Source organism: Micropterus salmoides, unplaced genomic scaffold (assembly GCF_014851395.1).
Source record: "Micropterus salmoides isolate LMB-PRFRI ecotype aquatic unplaced genomic scaffold, ASM1485139v1 Ms_hic_scaffold_15, whole genome shotgun sequence".
Taxonomy (NCBI): domain Eukaryota; kingdom Metazoa; phylum Chordata; class Actinopteri; order Centrarchiformes; family Centrarchidae; genus Micropterus; species Micropterus salmoides.
Window position 1 is genome coordinate 20098782 of NW_024040596.1, and position 19137 is coordinate 20117918.

General features: G+C 38.9%; 1 protein-coding gene across 1 annotated transcript; it reads right to left on the minus strand.

Annotated features, from left to right (window-relative positions):
• Positions 1-8077: 8077 nt before the first annotated feature.
• tspan7b (tetraspanin 7b) lies at positions 8078-19006 on the minus strand. The gene is made up of 8 exons (XM_038720926.1): positions 18843-19006; positions 13677-13865; positions 13318-13392; positions 13120-13215; positions 12509-12664; positions 12186-12269; positions 11333-11418; positions 8078-10602 (listed from the first exon to the last, which is right to left on the minus strand). Exons 1-7 carry the CDS (start codon positions 18906-18908, stop codon positions 11350-11352), a joined length of 735 nt encoding a protein of 244 aa, XP_038576854.1. The 5' UTR covers positions 18909-19006; the 3' UTR covers positions 8078-10602; positions 11333-11349.
• Positions 19007-19137: the final 131 nt, after the last annotated feature.

The window sequence follows — 19137 nt, forward strand, 5'->3', positions numbered from 1 at the left end:
GATACATGATAGAGGGTAAGTGAACTCACAATGGTAAAATAATTCCCAAAAAATACATAGTAGGTAATAAAAAACACAGACCTGGTGCATACAGGTTACCCAAACACCTATGTAAACAGGTGTGACCATAGCTGCTTTTTGAAGGAATCCGCAGAATCAGCAGGCCTTAAGGGTGTGGGGAGAGCAATCCAAAGTTGTGGTGTATGTTCACAAAAGCTCTTGTTTATACATCTATACTACATACTACATAATGTAGCCTATATAATAGTTCTATATTTATGTTTACCTATCTTTGTTCAGCTTGTTGTCCTTTTTCTGGGCTGTATTTCTGTCTCTATCCCTTCGGTAAACTGTTCTGGAACTGTATGTAACGCTGAGAGCAACCAGAGTCAATATCTTGTATACTTGTTTACAGTTTATCTATGGTATTGTCATCCCAATTTTCCATATTTAGATTTTCCTGAGGTTACTTCTGTTTTTTTCCCTGTTGAAAATGTTTTGCTGGTAGTTTTTCCTTATCCGAATTAAGGGTCTCACATGCTGTACAGATTGTAAAGCCAAGTCAGGCAAATCTTTGATTAACGATGTCGGCTAAATCGATAAATTGACTCAACTGGACTTCATCAAAGTTAGTCTTAGAAGTTCAGAAGGTAAATGTCTCTCTGGAGGAAAGATGTCAAAAGTTAAAAAGGCTGAGAATCACTTGTCAGTGGTTACCACTAAAATATGTTTTGTGTTATTCCCATTCTATCACTTTGATTAATTGTCCTCTGGTACATCGTGGTATATTCAACACGTATAAAAGTAGCTAAAACATATGAATCCAAGGTGTCCTAAATTAGCTATGTCATAGTGAAGTAATTGGTGCCACATCAGTGAGCATCCTTGTTGCAACTGTCCAATTATAACACCATTGCAGTGATAAAATAGGGAATGAAAATGTCATAAAAGTACGAATTCACTCTTTACTGAGCACCACATCCACACTAGCAGTCCCTACAGAAACATTACAGGCATGGTTATTTCCCCTCAGGGTAACTTTAGTCTAAGCCAGTTACCGCACCGACAGGCTTTTCAGATTTCACTTCAAACCAAACTGTTGCACCGCTTTCCAGCAGTGATGGTGGACAGCTGATCCCCTCACCCACTCTCCTAACTGTAACTGCTGGTAAACAGGGGGACTCCCACACAGCCCCTGCAACAGAAATAGTACATGCACTGGTGGAAGTGCCCAGTCTGAAATGTGAGCTTTGGTAAACACTTCTGGTCAGACTGAAACTATAGCAACATGTTTTTCACTGTGTGGATCATCAACAAAAATATTTCCACCTATCTGGTGTATGTAAATCAAATTCAGGGATAGGCTCATCGGAATGATAAAGGATGGAGGGAAGGGTACAGGAAGGAGGGGTGATAGATACTCCATGCCCATATAGAGATTTCTATGGGTACAATTTGTTCTAGAAACTAGGAAATGAATCAGTGTTCAAAAAATGTTGCTGAGCGAGAATAGGGAATGCAAAACCTGCTGAGTGAGTTTCTGTGTGTGTGTGTGTGTGTGTGTGTGTGTGTGTCCCATCTCATCTTGGTATTTTTATGGTCTTTTCTTTTTACCTCTGCTGATAACTCCATGACATGAAGTCAGTGGTGGAAGAAGTATTCATATAATTTACTTTATATATTTATTTAGCATTTCCACGCTGTAATAATACTCCATTAGAAGTACAAATCCTGCATTACAATAAAAAATAATGGCAGTATTATGGGCAAGATATGCTTAAAGACTCAAAAGTAAAGTATTTACTATGTGGGCAGAATGGCCCTGGGAAGTTTCATATTATTATAAAGTATATTATTGGATTAATACAACTAACATGTAAGCAGCATTTTAATGTTGTAGCTGGTCGAGATGGAGCTCATTTGGACTTTTTTATTGCAGTGTTTAATCTAAAACAATGTATCTTATTTTATCTTATGTGTTTTTTAACATCTTAATATGCAAAGTCACCAGCAACTATACAGTAGCTGTCAAATAAATGTATTGAAATACAAAGTATAACATTTCCCTCTGAAATGTAGTGGAGTTGTAGAAGTACTTCAGAAATGTAGTTAAATGTACCCTGTTACAATGTACCTTGGTGGCAGATGAACTCAAATCATATAAGCACAGGTAAAAATACCTCAATGTAAAAATACTCCATTATAAGTACAAGTCCATTCAAAATTTTACTTAAGTAAAAGTTTATAAGAATTGTCATTAAAGTGCACTTAAAGTATCAAAAGTAATTCAAATGCAGCAGAGCAATGCCTGTCAGTGTCACATTATTATATAAGATATTATTGGATTATTACTGATGCGTAAACATGTAAGCAACATTTTAATGTTGCTCCTAGAGTTGGACCTGATTTTACAGTAACTACAATTTGTTGATACTGTTGAGTTTGCTACATCTTTAACAATTCATTATATAGCCTATTATAATATCTTCATAGGTGGTGTATCTAAAATATTTTTACTCTGCATACTAACTAGTAACTACAGCTGTCAAATGAATGTAGTGAAAAGTACAATATTTTATTCTGAGATGTCGTGGAGTCGAAGTATAAAACTTGAAAACTGAAACTACTTAAATACAGTAGTTGAGTAAATTTAATGATGTTGTTTCCCACTCTACCTACTTCACCTCAAACCCAAATCTGCCATTAAAGCACAGCTACACAAACACAAATGGACTAATCTTATCCCCCTCAGAAGATAAACAAATCCCAGATCCAGCAGGGAGAAACAAAAAGCAGGTCAGCAAAACAAATGTGCACTGCTACTGAGCTGAGATCAGATAGGAACAGAAGATGGTTTTGTTTTCTCAACAGGGCTGTCAGTCAAGGCCCCACCTCACTGACTTCCCCCATTCTCCTGTGGAAGGCGTTTCCACTTGTCTGAGGATGCACTGTGCCTGAATGCAACAACAAAACCTGGATCAGTGCGGAAGGTTTTCTCGATTGTGTGTCATGTCAGAAGCTGAGCATCCACCGATTACGGCGGGTGTCATCATCATCCTGCAAGGCTTCAAAGAGAGAGAGAGTGAGTGAGAGAGAGAGAGAGAGGAGGAGGATGAGGAGGAGGAGGAGGGGAGGGATGGAAGGAAAGGGGTGCTGCACTACAGGAACAGGCAGCTTGAGTGGGAACTCTAGTACTTGTCATCACAACTGCATGTTACTGAAAAGTGTGAGGCAGTAGTGTCTGAGTTCAGCAGGGAAGCTGGAGGCGAAGAAGCAACAGCAATTAGAAAAACAACAGCAGCAACTCACATCACAAACAGACAGGGGTGGGGGTGGGACAGGCCAGCTATATTACTTTATAAGGTAGTAAATGAGGTATCGCTGTGGTTTATAGGAGAGGAGTTCTCTGTGTGTGTTTGAGAGCTCAAGTGCTCCCTCTGCAAGTTTTTGAGAATGAAATTAATAAAAAGAATGTATTAAAGCAGTGAAGCAATTTCTGTCATAGATTTTTTTTTTTATCTGATCAAATTGCCATTTGAAAAGACCATTTCTTTTATACTGAGGCACACGAGCCACTTAATGATATGATTTGAAACTGGTAATCTTTTACTTAAAAAAATTCTTCTGATGAGCAGCAGTCAGTGTAGCACATCAACACAACTGTCCTGAATGTGACACTGAAATAGTACGAGTCCCCCTATCCACAAGCCCCGGACTTTCCTTTTAAACAACCGACATAATAGGTTCACACATTTTCATGTCTGTCCAATAGTCAGGTGCCCATATGAACCGCTGGCTGTAATCATTCTTCCTGTTCATACTGGCCATGTAAGTAGCCTACTATCCTCTCACTGCAGCTCAACAGTGAAACACTGTGTGTGGAAACACAAAGAGGACATGTTTTACTACATAGACATATGGGCACCTGACCATTGTTTTAATGCAGACTTGAAAAAATATGGATAACAAATAAATTCCCAATTTCTGTGTTAAGTGTTAAGTTTTGTTTGTTTCAGCTTAAAACACTTGGTTTACTGAAATATTAGGAGGTGAAAGCTTCACTGAATATTGGTGAGCCTGTGCTTTATTGAAATACCATGTCAAGCCAGGGATATTATATTGTAATGTTATATTGTGTGTTTTAAAACACACTAGTCTTCCTGAGTCAGCAGAACTGTTCAGTCTGGATTTTTCTAGGCAGACTTTGTGACTTGTCATAGCAGGAAAAGCATGTGTGACTAATGACACAAAGATGACTCTGATCTAGACAAGAATCACAGTAAGTCGTGATAGGGTGACAGTGCACCTGCATGCACCTGAAACTGAAGCAGCTGAATGGAAATCAGCCACCATGAACTGTTATGTCACACTGACTTGTTCAACCTTAAGGGCAACTCCACCAATTTTAGACATCAGAGTAACTTTACTGGTGTTGGGGAATAGGCCCAAGCTACTACTGATTATTTGAAAAAAAACTTCAACTTGTAGGCTATAAAGCCTTTTGTGGCTCCAGAGAGAGCTAAGCGAAAATGGATCATTTGACCGGCAGCGGCAGTTGGGTCCAAAGACCAAAAGTTTGAAAATGAAATAAATCTCAGGGTGTGAAGTTAGAGAGAAGTGAGCGTGTACTCGACCTCCGTAGCCTGATCTTCATCTCTTCTTAACGGTAAGGACTCAAGGCTACATTAGAACCTAGTCGCATAACACACCTAATCTCTGACCAAATTGTCCACGGTCAAGTTGAATTGTGGGTAATGTAGGTTCCAAGAAAGAAGAATGCATGGAATAAAATAGGCAAATCTTTGATCTTTGATCTTTGATCGATTGTGATCTTTTTTTAAAAGAACTGTGCTCTGACAATGTTAGGCTATAGAAACATTTTTATCTTTAAAATTAAGTAATTTAACAAAACTATATGATCACACAGTAGTCTATCTTGTTATGTTGATTTGTTTTTTTCAAGGTAATTGGATTTCTTGATAATTTAAGTAGCCTAGATCAACTTTTTTATTTTTTATATTATATTCATTTTATAGAGACTTTTATTTCGCATGTAAACTTTGATGAAGGGAAATGAAAATGTACAGATCATATAGGCCTAATGGTACAGTAAAATATATAAAATATGAGAAATCCAAATAATTAAAAAAATTTAAGGTGTTGAGACTTTCCAAGGGCAGTCAAAGGCAGCCAAAATGATCTGTTTGGAGGGGTGTGATAGGCCAAATTGAAATCATGACATCAGCATTCCTAAAAAAGGCCTGTTGGTTAGGGTCCTGTTTAAAAACCATATGACATTTTGAAGAGCGCAGTAAGCTAATGCTGTTCCAGCAATGTCCCCTGTTACATTTATAATAACAAGAGACATTTCAATTTTAGTTAAAAAAAACAAACAACCACACATGATTGGAGTCAGAAATAAAGCTGCAATTTACACATTGTAGCCTATTTTAATCATAAAAAACAATGTAGTGATTGCATCTTTTTTTCATTATTAGCCTACACTGCACTTCAACGTGTCCGTGCGCTCTTGAGTCCGGGTTTGTGTGTGTCTGTGAGTAATAGCGCTTCCCCGGTGGATGACTCCCTGCAGCCTATAACCCATTAAATGTATTCGGGAGGCGGAGGCGAGGGGGAGGCGGAAGCCAGCGGCACGCACGCTCCATTAGAGGACCCACTGCCGCGCCGCTCCGCCGGTAATTTGCGTAACGAGATTGGAGCGAGCCCGGTTAGCGCGACCTCCCCGAGTAACAGCCTCTGTCACCGCCGTTTTTCAGACAATGTGTCCGATGCAGCCCCGCAGCGGCGCAGGAGAACAGGCGTACGGAGAAAGACGGAGAATGCGTGTGTGGTAGCCTACTTTATCTCCCACACATATCGGCTTTACCCCCCTGCCCGTTCTCTCTCTCTCTCTCTCGCTCTTGTTTCCCACAGCTCCGTTTTACGCTGATACCCAAGCGCCATCATGTGGACGAGGGTGATAAGCCTACTCAGTGATGTCATAAAGTAGGCTAAATCCTCCTCGGGGCGTTGATGATAACTCAATTTTGTTTTATTTGATAACTTCAGTTAGGCCTACTTACTTTCGAAGATTCAGATAATACAAAATATAGCCTAATTTAAAAAATACTTTTTTGGTCCTCAGGGAGAAATTCACAAGCAACCTAGCATTATATAAAGTAATATATACAAAAAATATATAAATACAAACCATTGCAATATTAAATTGTATCAAATCATCAATAATTGTACTCCAGTAGCCTAATATAATAAAAAATATTTTGAATTGACCAGTCTGCAAAATGAGTACTTTTGTACTTTTTCTTTAGTAAAATTTAGATTTTCACTTTTTGCACTGTGGTATCGCTACCTTTACTTAAATTAAAGATGTCAGAGGGCTACTTCTTCCATCACTGGTTTTAGAAAATGTAAATCAAGTTTTTCCTTCTCTTTTGAGTATACTATAATGGAAAAACACACCTTTGGACAACAGGGGAGAGAAAGAGGAGTCTGATTTTGAAGGAGCAGGAGTCAAGTAAAAGTTGTTCTGTTAGTTTTCCTTCAAAGGCAGTTCCCCCCGTGTAAATAGTGAATTTTGTTTAGGCCTAAAAGTGTGCAATATTCTTGGTATTTGTGGGGTTTTATAGCAAAAAGTGTTCCTTTGTCTTCACCTCCTGTTGGCAGAACAGACCGTCTGTTTTGTCTGGGTTTCTCCTGGTTTGTCTGTGTCTCATTAGCAGGTTGTGGTCATGCAGTCTATATTATACTGTCAATCTGTGTTTATCAATTCTACGTTGCTCACAGTAACCAGATATTCTGCCTTGAAGAGGGATCCCTGATGAAAGTTTTTCTCTATATAAATCGAGGGTCTAAGGATAGAGGGTGTCATATGCTGTACAGATCATTTATAATTTGGTTTGTCATGATTGTGTGAGATCTGCTCAATTGTATTTAGTGCTGGCACCTCCTAATTCAAAACAGGAAAATTTGCCTTATTTAGTCCAGCATCCGTTGTTTGTTGTGTTTCTATTGAGAATGTTCTTACATATGTGTGAAGGGTCTACACTGGGTGTTTATTCAGTTTCTTATAGTCTGGATTTGAAAGGATCCTACTGATAACACATAGTCCACTACTATATAATAACACTGGTTTAATTGTGTATTTGTAGCCAGTTTGGTAAAGTTATTTAGATTACTTTATGGGACCAAAGTCCTTCTTAAATTTCTTCCTTTGTCAATAGCAACCAAATTGAGATTATTGGAAGACTTTTAATTTTTAGTCCTTAACATGTAGCGTTATTTTCTACTGTCTACTGTCTTTCTGTCAGAACACACATGGCTGAGATGTGATATTTAGAAAACGGAGAGCAAATGAGCTCTATCAACACAATTTAAAAACATATTTGCTACCCACATTGTAAAGAGAGAAATCACTGCTTAGTACTGTCCTTGAATTTAAATTGGAGTATTTCCATATTATGCTACTTTATACTTCTACTCCACTACATGCCCGAGACAAATATTGCACATTTAACTCCACTACATTTGTCTGACAGCTTAAGTTACTAGTTAATTTAGATACATACACACCATTAAATACAACATAAACATAAGGCAGCAGTAATAGTAATCCAAAAACATTATGTATAATAGTAAAACACTGGCAGGGACCATTTTTCTACATACTAGTCATTTTACTTATGATATTTTAGTATATTTTGCTGATAATACTGAGCTCTCAAACTACTCTTAAAATGCCTTAACGCACTTCAAACAGTAATCGTCCTCAAGCTTAAAATATAACTTGCCTTGATTAATGAGAGGAAACATCCCAAATGATCACTTTGACATTCTCCAAATGATAACACAGCTAATAAATCAATAAAATACAATGTTCGTCTTCTAACCTGAGTAATACATCAGCCCTTTGTAGTAAAGTCCCATAGCTTAACAGCTGTTTTAAGTTCAGAAACAGTATTGTGGAAACATTTGAAGTCACCTAGAGTATGCAGCTTTAACAAATACATGTAATAAAATACCTGTAAATGTACAGAGCAAAATGAACGCCAAACAAAACTGTTATTCTGTATATTTATTGATAATAAGACCACTGATGGTGACTTAGTCAATAGTAGACAACATGGTGCAGTTCTTTTTAAGCGTCTGGTGACCCCATGTGTAAGCGGGATGGTATTACAATTTAGTATTTACAGGACAATATTAGTTTGGGGAGAGATAAATAAGTTTTCAAAACATACATTCACTAAATAAATGTACAGCTTTAAAAGCAATAAGGTTTAAAAAGCCACAACCACGTACTGACCAAAATACAACAAGATCCATAAAATCTATATGCTCTTTCTTGCTCTCTCTGTCACACACACACACACACACACACACACAGGCCTCGTCATACAAGGGAAATACAGGGTTAAGGAGACAGTCAAATGAAGAAACAAAAATCACACATATTGAAAGAGAGATATAAAATCACTTGGTGAAACTGTAAACTTAATGCCAACCAAAACATATGAAATATACAGCTAAATTGAAACAGCTATGTTGCACAATACTGTCAACAAAATATCGGCCACAATTAGTTTTTCAGTGCGTGTTTCCTATAAACTATCAAACAAATACAGTTTAACAGCACAAAGTGCGGAATCAAAACTGACACGACATTGACACTGATTAGCATATTAGAATGAGAAAGATTACATCATATAAATTACATTTCCAATAAATATCTACAGATGATGATGATGTTGGTATGTTGATGCACTACATAGAATACTGTAAATACTAGATGAACACTGTTGGAGTCCTGCATATCCCTATGTTGACTTCTACTGTAACACAAGCTGGCATTATATTCCACCACAAGAAAACAACTCATGACCCTAATGATCTGGCCATAACAGGCTGTAGATCAGTGTTTCACTGACCTCTTCTGGTTGAAAATGTTTAAACCTGTTCACACCCAGAATCCTTGTTTTGTTGCACCTGTAACTAAACCCAACAGTGATGTCAGGTACATGTTTACGTCACTGCAACAAGGTGAGAACTTTAAACAGTAGATAAACAAGGTTTTCAGCTGGTGTTAAGTTGCTCTATAAAGCTAAATCTTGACATTTTGGAATTTAGTCAGTTACTTATACATCAACCAGAAAACAAGTAACAGTGAAACATTACTAATATCTAACTGATGTCAGAATTGGGGGGGTTGAGTTGAAGAATTTTTGTAACTTTTAATTGATTTAATTCAGAGCCTGAAATGGCCGGGTCACACCAGTATTTACAACTACATGGTCAAATCTATTAATTTCATAGAAATCTCTGTGACGAATGGATTCGGTTTAGTAAATCTGGGGGAATTTTCACATCATGTTCAACTTTCTTGAACTTTGAAAAGCAAATTTGCAACAACAACAAGCTTACCGTGGATGCTTTAACAAAACTGACCTGAACTGAGGGGGAGTGCCAACATTAAGAGCGCTATTATAGCAAATAAGCTGTGTTGCATCACACCTAATAGCTGCTCCACAAAATGGGGATGGCATGCAGACAGTCATGAGACAGGATTGGATGGTAAACTCTGTCTTTTGAATAAACTGTGAACTTATTGTTCTGTTAACAACCGAGACAACATCTGGTGTGATCCGACCTTCAATTTACATTATAACAGATCTGTTCCACAACTGACCTGGTTTGTTTTGCTTGATGAATAGGTTTCTTTACTCCAAAAAATTAATCAGTTACATTTTATGAGACTCATTTTATGTATGTATGTAGAAGCTATAAATTAGGGCTAAGTAGAGCATTATTTTAATTGCTGGGGGAGTTTGACAGTAAAGCTCCCCATTTGGAATCTGTATTTTTGTGTATTTATACCAGACTAAAAGACTAAAGCTTTTACTGATAGTGACAATTTTAACATGTTGTTGATTAATTCATAATCTGCTAGTGAGTGAAATTATCAGTTCATAAAAATTGTCGTGCCACAAAAATCAACTCACTATTTGACTAACAATTGTCCCTTTTCTCTCTTTTGTCAGTTTCCTTTTTTGATATCATCCTCAGTACACATAATCAATTCACAAAATGTCACAACCATAGGAATATACAATGATGAGCAATAGCAAAGTCAAATGCAAAACTAAACCTATCTATTAAAGTATTACTTTCAAGCTTTAGTAATGTCATCCTGTACAAAGATGTGCAGTGGTCTGATGATGGTCGATGGAGCATGCTGCAACCAACTGAGAAGCCAAGTTTCACCCAATCGCCTATATGAGACCAACACCGCTGTCAACTTAGACAATTCTGTTCTGCCTGCTTGTTGTAGGCTCTACTGATCCGAGATATGTGCTAATGAGTAACTTCTACATCAAGTAGCAGTGTGATGTGTGGTATGGAAAGCTTTGATGCAACAGCAGTGAGTAAAGGAATGGTGCTTTACAATAAGATACATTAAGATATTACATTAAGATCACAGGCAGAGAGACGGAGGGAGGTAAATTCCAATTCAGACATGTGATAGTGTTTTGGGAATTTACTCTTGTCATGTGTCAAGGCTCTTTGTCTCTCCTTCTCTTCATCCCCCTAAAAAGATAAAATCACAAAGTCAGAAGAGGTCATTTTGTTTGAATTAAACCTGTAGATTATTATTATTTTTTTTTTAATGTAATGGCAACTTAGAGGCAGCGGAACCTTCTTAAAACACAACACTGATATATTATCACCTTAGCATGCTCTACTATGTTCACCAGCTAGATGCTAACTATGTCTATATGCAGTCTGGTGCTGCGCAGGCACTAAAAACCTCTTGAAGAGCTGATGCTGAGTTGGTGATACATGTCTCTGGGTTCGTCACTACGAGAAACACCTTTTATATTGTCGATATAAAAATATTGATTATAGCAGCTTTAAGATAAGATCAGATAGACTTTATTGATCCCACATTGATGCACATTACACAAAAAATAAATATGAATGCACAGGACAAAAATATATTCAGCAGTATAGAGTAAATTATATATATATATATATATATATAAATATATATATATATAATACATATGTATGATTGCACAATGATTGTACAGGTATGAGGAAAAAATTTTTAGTGACGAGGACAGTGATGAGTGTTGATGTTACAGAGTGCTACATTATGTCATTGCTGTATTATAGAGTCTGCTGCTGGAATGAAGGACCTGCGGTAGCACTCCTTCTTGCACTGCAGGTGCAGCAGTCTGTTGCTGAAGGAGCCGCTCGAGGAACTCTAAATGTGTGTGGCTGCTTATGTCTGTGTGCATCTCTGAATGTCTCTCACCTGCCACGTCACATCAGCTAGACCATCTCGTACTGATTGGCTGTGATGATCCTGGACAGACAGCAGGCCAGCAACATGCCAATCAGCTGAAAGACAGACAGACAAGGGTTTTGGGATTTTTTATGTTTGGGATTCAAAAATATTTAGATTACTGTTTTCTCAAAAGCAATACAATCAAGTGATTTCCTATGGAACCCGCTTGTAAGAATGGTGGTGCTACTCGTATCTCCTTCTTCCCTCTAGCATTGTTACATGTGTTTTTTTAGAAGAATAAGGAGGAGAAGAGCCTTTGCATTTTGTCAAAATTGACAAATGTAAAGTTGTCTGTTTCTGGCAATAAAAACAGGTTATTGTCTCACGCAATGGACCTTATTGCACAAGATAAAAACATCAATACTTTGACAAATCGCAGGACTAAAAATACAGGTGTTACTAATAACATTAACAGTGCGGTTCTGTTCAAATGTCCCAGTAAGCCCTGATAGTGTGACAGTAAGCCAGCATGCACAATACCAGGATCCCAAAAAAGCAGCTTGATAGAATTCAGCCATCATTAATTTCATTTTCTTCACCTGAGCTTCCCCTCCATGTCAAAATATCTTCCGGAGAAAAGGCCTATTAAACAAAATATCCTTATTTTTTCTTTAAATCAATCCAATCCTGTCAAGCCAAAGCGAGGAGCGTAAACGAGTGTAAACGAAAATATAAGCAGTTTTTGTTGATCTCCTTAGCAATTGTCTTGCTTGTTTTTAGTAATTATGCCTCTGTTTTTTAAACGTAATGCTAAAACACTACACGTGCCATCGATTATCCGCACATCACCTGCGACACATGGACTTTTTTCAACTCTTACCTGTGAGAAAGCAATCCCAAACGTCACTCCTGCAATAATGGCCATGTTGGTTTCCATGAAGGAAGTGACCAGCTCATAGCAGCCCTGAAACACAGGGGGCAGGTAAGTTTGCAGGGGGTACCGGGACATGTTATATGCACAAATTAGGGGTAAGATGGATATCTGGGAGAGTATGTGAGGCAGTTGTTAGTGTGTGGAAGAAGGAGATGGTTTGAAAAGGTGTATAAGGACCTGCCAGATGTACGCAATACAGTTACCTTCTTTTTTAAACATTCTTATATTACATAAGTAGTGCAAGAAGTAGGAAACTGAAACATACTGACCTGGTGGTAGACTTTGTTCGGGGCTACAGTTGCATTGCGGAGTTCTTCTAGGTTGCAGTCGGAGGAGTTAAAGCAACAGCTGGCAGGAATGCCATTGGATGGGTAATACACACTGCCAAACCAACTGGTGTAGTTATAAACTCCACAGCAACGCAGCTACAGATGCACAGAGAAAGAGAGAGCAATGAGAGCAGATGAGGATTAAAAGATAAGGCTGACATTATTTTGTGTTTTTCTTTTTGTCAGCAAATCCCATGTGAAGAAAACAAACAATCTGTAAGTCTGTTTCTGAAAATTTTCCCTACTTTGTCAGTTCCACTCAGCCCCTACTGATTTTTACTGGCGACATACATCTTTAAATGTATAGTTTAATTTATATATTATATTATATTTATATATTTGGCTGCAAAGACAACACAGGGCAACACTTGTTAGTAAAAATGAATTCTTGTCTTTGGTCTTTTCACAGGATTTGTTGAATTAAGAAATAGAACTAATAGTGTTATTTATTAAAAAATGCACACCTTTAGCATTCAGGGTTGTGTTTTGGTTTACTGCTTTTGCATTTGTTAGCCATTTTATCTTGATGACTTTGTGACTGCGGGGCTTACCCTGTGCTGCAAGTTATCAACAGCACGGCTCGCCTCATCCTCAGCATTGTAGTTCAGGACTGCGTCAGTGTATGTCCTGTGAAAGGTTCCTTTTATCTGCAGCATGCAAACATACACACATAATCACACATGTTCACAGCATTAAGAGCGTTTAGTGTTAGACTTAAAAAGGGGTTCCATGGGGTACTGCATGCTGACCTCGTGGCGAAACACAAATCCAGAGATCCCAGCCACTAACTCAGCGAGGAAGACGAGCGACAGGAACATGGCATACTGCAGAGAGAGAGGAAGGAAAAGGGAGATTTGCATAGTTTGCATGAAAACCCTCTGCCTGCACACTCACACGCTCACACACATACTCAAACACACTCACTTGACCACCATTAACCGAACAAAGTGCCCTGCAGCATCTATTGGATTTCTGATCCCTCTCCACAGGATAGAGGTCAACCATTATTCCCTTTATTGTGTGGCCCAAGGCTAATTAATCAGAATCCACTACACTATTTTCTCTCCCTGCACCATAACACCCCACCCGTCCTCCTACAGCGTCTCACCAGCTTCAGCATCCATGGGCTTCCTCTGCAAGTGGCGAAGCATCCAAACAGGCCAAAAACGATGATGACGGTCCCGGTGCCAATGAGAACGTACGGGGCGTTGGTGGAGTTGTCGGCGATCAGAGAGATGTACGGGCCCAGCATCAACTTCCCCCATACTCCCACTGCCAGCAGGATGGCTCCTGTTATCTAGAGGGCGGGGGGGTTGGAGAGACGGATGTAACAAGAGAGAGCACAGGAAACAGAATAAAAGCAGGGAACAGGCCATTATCTCTGCACTTCTGCAATATCACAATAGCTGTGTGTTAGCAGCGTGGCGACGGGGAGGAGGAGGAGAAAGAGGATCAAGGTTGAACAAGAAAAGAGAGCAATTAGAGTAAGGAGGAGGAGAAGGGAGACAGAAGACACACATTTAGTGAGTGTGGGATAGTGATCACCTGCTTTATGAATATGTCTGCACTCACACACACACACAGAGAAAAAGAAAGGGAACACGTCAAAGAAGCCCTTTGATCCGAGGCGAGACGCTTCCTCCTGTTGCGCCTCTCTTAGCATTTCAAATGAAGGCTGCAGATAAAAGAGCGCGTTGTACGAGGCAGCTGAAGCGGCGTGTGTCTCAGCTGGGTATGTCTTGCTGGCACTGGAAAAAGAGCGGGGTGTGGAACGGCTGCTGATGATCTGACTCTAGCAAGGGCCAACTCATCATACTACCCTCCTGCCTTCCAAGAAGAGGCTGCTCGCCATCCTGCTGCCAGGCCCTCTGGTTAGAGAGGGAGCAGCCTGTACAAAATGTGCACCCTGAAACCTCGACAACCGTTGAGAAGGAAATACTCTCGGCAGAAAATAAGCCAGCAATATTGAAAACACCAGTGGGAAGAAAAAATCCAACGTAGCAATAAGTCAGCAAAGTTGTAAGGCCTAATGTCCCGTTATGTAAAAATGACAGTATTACAGACATGATAAGAAACTTTGCATGGACTTAGGCTGCCATATTCCCTCTCTGACTATAGCTTCAATGAGTCTCTGCAGGTGTTAACAACATTTACATTTTGCTCTGTTGGCAGGGTGTGCACATAATATAGGGCAAAGGTTTTTCATTGTGAGAAATTATCCGTTGCACGACTGCCTGTCCTTTGACTGCTGTATTGTTTAGAATTTGTCTGCAGTTTAAGGAGTATACAGAGTAATTTTAGATTTAAGAGAGGAGTTTGAGGATGTCTACCACGTGCCACTGTGCAAAACGGCTGAACTTCATCGTGTCTCGTGCAACATGTGACTTTCCATATCAATACTATGACACACAAGGACAATGAGTTTCAGCTCAGTGTGAGATGCTAAGAGGGGATTCAGGAAACACACTGAATGACAGCTCCTGTATAAAGCATGAGCTAAAACTATATTTTGAAATTACACATTCACTGGTTTAAGGCTGCAATTAATCATTTCCATTAATTCATCATTCATTAATCATTTAATTAATTATTTTCATTATAGATCAATCCTTTGGTTTATAAATTGTCAGAAAATAGTAAAACAAAATGGCCATCACAATTTCCTAAAGCCCAAGTTGACAAATTCTAATTGCTAACTTTGTTCCCCCAACAGTTCATAACCCAAATATATTGTGGTGCTATTGTGGAAGACTTATAAAACCACTAAATATTTACATTTGAGAAACTGTAATCAGTCAATTTCATGACTTTTTTTTTTTTTTAAAGGTTTTTGATGACTGAATGAATTGAATTGTTTCCCACAATATTGCTATTGTATTTATCTCTTTGTATTTATGACTTAAAATGTAGTTTCTATTATGTAAGCAAAACCTGTAAAAATGGGTATTATTGATGACCTGTGGGCAATTCGATGCAAGATGGTAAATCCTCAGTGGCATGACATTTGATTGATCAACTAATCAACTAATTGTTGCAGCTCTGATGTAAAGTATCCGTTCTTTTTGCCAGTATGAACTGAAGGATGGCAGGCTGATGATTTGATTTCGTCAGTAATGACATCCACTGTTTCTCTTAACAGTGATTCTGACAGCCAGAGTAGGCTGTCATTTCAGAGAACAGTCGTCTGGATGACAATGTGCTCAGTGTTTATGGTCTACATCATCAGCGACAAAATGCCTCTGCCCCTGAGAGCCACATACAAATAAAGGATCATCTTGTCAATGCGAAAGTGCTCATTTTAAAGCCAACAGGGAAATCAAGTCCAAGGAGCAAGGGCAAGTCATCTAGACTTCATGCGTGCTGCTGAATCCCAAACAGCTTCAGACCCCCCCCCACCAGCAGAGCATGTTTTGTTTTAAATTCAATGATAGGCTGGCAACCCTGGTTGCAGTGCAGAGTTTAAAACAGGTCACCCCGCTTCCCTCCTCCCCTCCCGGGCCTAATAAAGAAGCAGAAGGTGCGATGACAAAATATGCTGGCGCGGACACCACGCAGACTCCACCACCTGCTCTGCATTTAACTCTCCTGTGTGCGCCTGTAAAGTATGGTTGCTATTCACACATAAGACCTTATTTGACACGACAAGCTGATGACAGTGAAACCGAGGCCTGAAATTGAAGCAGCTCTCCCGCTTCGAACTCTGTGCCAGTGAACGTCTCTATGCTTCAGCCTCAGGGCTGATGGGAACCACTGAGCTGTGAGACACTTGTGCACTTTAGACGCCTGAAACCTGATGCTGTAGATGTACGAGAGCGCTAAGAGACAGTCCAATCCTGACTAAATATAAAAGTTCATATCAGTGACACTGACACATGTCTGCAGCAGCAGTGCAGGAAGTCACACAAGCACGGCTCTTCTTTTTAAGCCTTCATGAACACACAACTGAAAGGGTGATTTCAGTTCTGTATTTGTACCATGCAGGGCTTTCTTCTGCAATGTTAGGGGTTAGATTAGGCTTTGTTCAAGGTCAAAATGACAAATTTAAGCTATTTTCACTTCCTACAGTACAGGGTGAATATGGGGAAAGCAGAAAAAGTACTAAGGTCCTAAACACATTACGGACAGATAAATCTCTTCCACGTGTTCTTATTGGATAATCCTACTCTGGCCATATCTGGCTGAAATCAAACAAACATGAATGAGCCTAAAGCCCACAATTAATGTCAAAACTAAAAGTTCACCAGACTGCTTGTCAGTTAGTCTCAAAGTATTGTGGTTCTCTTGGCTAAATCATATTCACTCAGCTGGTAATCAAAAGGTAAACAAATGCACATCCAAACCACTGGAAACCAAACAGGGAATAAGAGACACTATTTCACTTCTCAAGTTAAACTCAAAGTAATTTGTCCTGAAATTGAAAGCAGCCTCCAACAAATGTATTTGCTTTGAGAGATGCTTTCTGAGTGATCTGCTGCCTCAAATCGCGAGGACACTTACTACAAAGAACGTTAATTACAGTGAAAATATGAGAAGATCCTATTCTTCAAATGACTGTTGTTATGTACTGCTTGCTTAGCATTGTGAGTACAGCTTTTTATGAATTCAAATCAGAGCGAGGCTTTGCAGCTTAAAACCTTGGCAAAAATCCTCCAGAGGTATTGATTCAACTCTTTGGGAGCGTACAATTTGAGGCTTTTGTGGTAATGTGTTTTGCATAATATTGTTGGGTGTACCTAACGTCTGCTCCTCCACTTAGCAGAGATGCTGAACAGCACACAAAAAGTTGTCTTCATAGAAACTGTCCGTGGGTGCTGTTCTGCATCATGTGATATCCTAACTGTAAGTGGAATTGTTTGTCTTTATATATAGCTTGGTTTTTGTTCACATGGATGATGGACTGACAAAGACCTTGTAGGTGGAAACGTTGCAGCAATCAAATTTTTGGGGGCTAGCAAGTTTCACTGTACTAACTACCTGTCCTTTTTCTTTGTGGACAAAATATTAGAAACACTGGCAACTATTCTAATTTATTTATCTATTAATTTATCAAGCAACATGCCCACAATTATATTGATCCAGCTTCTCCAATGTGAGGATTTGCTTCTTTACCATACATTACATTATGGTAAACTGAATATCTTTGGGTTTTGGACTGTTGGTCGGGCAGGCTGTAGGAAATTTTGTTTTCTTATTTTCTTAACATCTTACAGATCAAATAATGAATTGCTTCATCCAGAGAACTATTTGCAGATGGTTGATGATCAAAATGCGGCATACTTTCAATACAAATGTCAACAAGCAACTCAACAACTGCACAGCCTAACAACAATAACATTTTAACATTTTAAGTAAACTATTTTAGAGCTGAAATAATTAATCAATAACCAGATTGACAGACAATTTGAGTTATTTATCAAGCAAAAAGACTTTTATAGGTCCCATCTTGGGCTTTAGAAATTTGTGATGTTTTTTTTTTATATATAAGTAAGTTGCAACCCTACCTTAAATAGGGTAGGGTTGCAACTCATAGGACACTACTACAAAGTACAACATTAGGGAGTCAACAAACAAAGAAGTAGTCTCAACACTAATTGAACATTTAAATTAAAGTATTCATAGCAGGTACTTACTGCAGTAGTGTTGTATTTTAATTACATTAGGCCTACATGGTTAAAGTGTTTTTCTGGACACTTAATGTTACTACAGGGATCAATGGGTTTGCTGGGGTATTAATTTTAGTTGCATAGGAGTATGTATTAAGGGTGCAATGTCCCTTTAAGAATCTATGGCAACGACCCCAAAATGTACAGCATGTGGTCAGAAAAAAATGGGCTTTAAACGGGCCTTATCATACAGACAGGGCCCGTAACGTTGTCTCATCAGACAGAGTTAAATGGTTGCGGTGATGAAAACATCCTCCACCGCGCTAACTAACAACCATGATGCTATGCGCGCTATGGCCCCCCACACCACTGACGCCCAGCAGCCGAAATATGTGTAACCTTAACACAAGTTATATAATGGAAGACGATCAAACGCACATATTAAACGCTAAAGAGCGGTGGCGCCGAGCCTATATCGATAATTTAGCGTAATAAAGGCTATTCAAACAGCATGAATCCGTCGATGATGCTCTGTACACCCCTTCATCACGCACGACAAAAAAAAAAAAAAACAACCCACACACACAGCCGTGGATTAATGATGGATTGCGATCATTTACTGCAGGCATATGTAAATATATATATTTTAAATATACCAAAAGGCTACCTACCCAAAACACGAAGGAATATACGATGAGGAGGGTTTTAAGGCAGGTGATGACCGGTTTAGTCTCCATTCTGTACGTTAGACAAACTGTGATAATAACGGAGAGAAACGTCTCCTCCTCGAACTGTCGCGTTGCAGCCGTCCGCTGATGCAGCCACACAGCGTCACTGGAGCAACGCACCACGCCAGCAGCGGTGGAGGAAGTATTCACATCCTTTACTTTAAATACCACATTGTAAAAAAAATACTATGTGTGCTGCATTTTTATGCAAGTATACTCAGGTACTTAAAGAATTAAA

Excerpts from the sequence above, each read along its gene's own strand:
- tspan7b (XM_038720926.1), bottom strand. The coding sequence starts at position 18,908 with ATGGAGACTAAACCGGTCATCACCTGCCTTAAAACCCTCCTCATCGTA. Across the intron at positions 13,866-18,842 it reads TATATTCCTTCGTGTTTTGG|ATAACAGGAGCCATCCTGCT; the intron begins GTAGGTAGCCTT and ends CCCGCCCTCTAG. Across the intron at positions 12,270-12,508 it reads CGAACAAAGTCTACCACCAG|GGCTGCTATGAGCTGGTCAC; the intron begins GTCAGTATGTTT and ends CCTGTGTTTCAG.